A 2,167-nucleotide genomic window follows, 5' to 3' on the forward strand; every position below is an offset into this window, starting at 1 on the left:
ATATTTAATAACTAATCTTAAGATCACTTACATAGATTAGCAGTTAGATTTTACTTTTTTGGGGGAGGAGGGGGGTTTTGTTTTGTTTTGGGGGTTTACTTTATGTAGAAGCAAAAGACTAATTAATAAAAGAACTAAAGAGAAACCAGATTAGGAGCACCACAGATCAAAACATGAAACTGTGATGAGAAGACGAACACAGAATTTGAGAGCAAAAAAGTAACTTGTGAATGAAGAAACAAAACTAAACTGTGAATATCATTCAGTATATTAGTGTATATTTACAATGAGTTGCAGCCACTATTTATAACCATTGTCTAAAGTCTAAACTAACTCTTCACATCAAGATAGAAATACCAAGAACATCATCTTTAACTACTGTGCAATGAGTAACTAACTAACTAGTTGTTAGAATTAAAACTATTTAAGCAATTTTGCTCTTCTCCTTTAATAATTAACAACATAAAAAATATTTGATAACAGAAAAAAATTAACAAAAATCAATCAAAATTTGCCTTATTTAAATATTCTGACTTTTTTTCTTCTTCTTAACATGACGGCAACGTATATATGATTTTCTTTTAATCATTTAGAATTAAGCTTCTTCTCATGAGTTCAAATCTTGTTCATGGCTCAATTACTATCATATTCCAAATAATAATAATAATCAACTGGAATTGTGACTCCACTGAAAGCAAATGTTATCAAAAAAAGCGTAGCCATAGGCCTTTTTTCTTGTAGTGTTATCATCATGACCATTATTTTCAATAAACCTACAAGGTCCTTTTTTGAATATTTGCCACGTGATATCCGTATAAGTTTTGTCCCTATCATATTCATATATATCAAACCGACGGCAAACACCATCTTCCCAAGCAAAGCTACAATAGAAAAGTGTGGTTCCAAAGATATTAGGTCTAGAATGGAACAAGAAATGTTCATGAGACTTTAGATATTGCACCCTAATATTATAATCTCTTGATTTGCAATGAACCGTTAGATCGTCCTGGTCTTCTAGAAGATTCTGAATTGCCACAGATATTTCCGATGACCTTGATAAAACGTTGCCAAAAAATGGAAGCATAGTAAGAAGCCATAGGATGAAAATGCTTCTAGCAAGATGAGCCATTGCTACCGCACTATTTGGACTACTATTTTTTTTTATCCTTTTTAATATGAAGTTGTGAATAATTGTTATGTTTATATATAGGATCAAGTAACTAGAATTTAAGGTATTATAGACTATAGTCTATAGAGTAAAAGAGATGGTTGAACTAAAAAATTTGAAAGAACTGCGGCATGAATATTGTAGACAATATGGTTATATGGCCCCACACAAAGAGTGCATGGCACCACACAAAGAGTGCCTCGATGATGGGAGTATACAGCACAAATTAAATTTAAGTTTTTGGTTTATTAAATTAGCAATTCATCGGATTTTTTATTTAAATAAATAAAATGAAAGTAATAATTACTGAAATAAATAATTTTAAAAATATTTATCGTTTTACATTCCGTAGTCATATCTCGTTTATACTGTGAACGAGATGACAATCCATGTATCTCGTTTACAGTGTAAACGAGATATGACACGTCAGCTGCAATGTGTTTATCTCGTTACACTGTAAACGAGATATATAGAAGACAATCCTAGCAACTATAAAATGATGTGTAACCCTTGGTATTTGGTGCACGAAATTGCAATCACACTTTTGCAATCCCGCACAACTAACCAGCAAGTGCACTGGGTCGTCCAAGTAATACCTTACGTGAGTAAGGGTCGATCCCACGGAGATTGTCGGCTTGAAGCAAGCTATGGTTATCTTGTAACTCTTAGTCAGGATATCAATAATTATCAGGGTTGATTGTAAAAAGCAAAAGAACATGAAATAAGTACTTGTTTTGCAGTGATGGGGAACAGGTTGAGGTTTTGGAGATGCTCTGTCTTCCGAACCTCTGCTTTCCTACTGTCTTCTTCTCCAAACACGCAAGGCTCCTTCCATGGCAAGCTGTATGTAGGGTTTCACTGTTGTCAATGGCTACCTCCCATCCTCTCAGTGGAAATGTTCAACGCACCCTGTCACGGCACGGCTATCCATCTGTCGATTCTCAATCAGGCCGGAATAGAATCCAGTGATTCTTTTGCGTCTATCACTAACGCCCCGCC

General features: G+C 34.4%; 1 protein-coding gene across 1 annotated transcript; it reads right to left on the reverse strand.

Moving 5' to 3' along the window:
- Positions 1–667: 667 nt before the first annotated feature.
- On the reverse strand, positions 668–1,129 carry LOC112795269 (S-protein homolog 3-like). The gene has a single exon (XM_025837209.1). The coding sequence runs from the start codon at positions 1,127–1,129 to the stop codon at positions 668–670; it is 462 nt and encodes a 153-aa protein (XP_025692994.1).
- Positions 1,130–2,167: the final 1,038 nt, after the last annotated feature.

This window comes from Arachis hypogaea, chromosome 4 (genome assembly GCF_003086295.3).
Source record: "Arachis hypogaea cultivar Tifrunner chromosome 4, arahy.Tifrunner.gnm2.J5K5, whole genome shotgun sequence".
Classification (NCBI taxonomy): domain Eukaryota; kingdom Viridiplantae; phylum Streptophyta; class Magnoliopsida; order Fabales; family Fabaceae; genus Arachis; species Arachis hypogaea.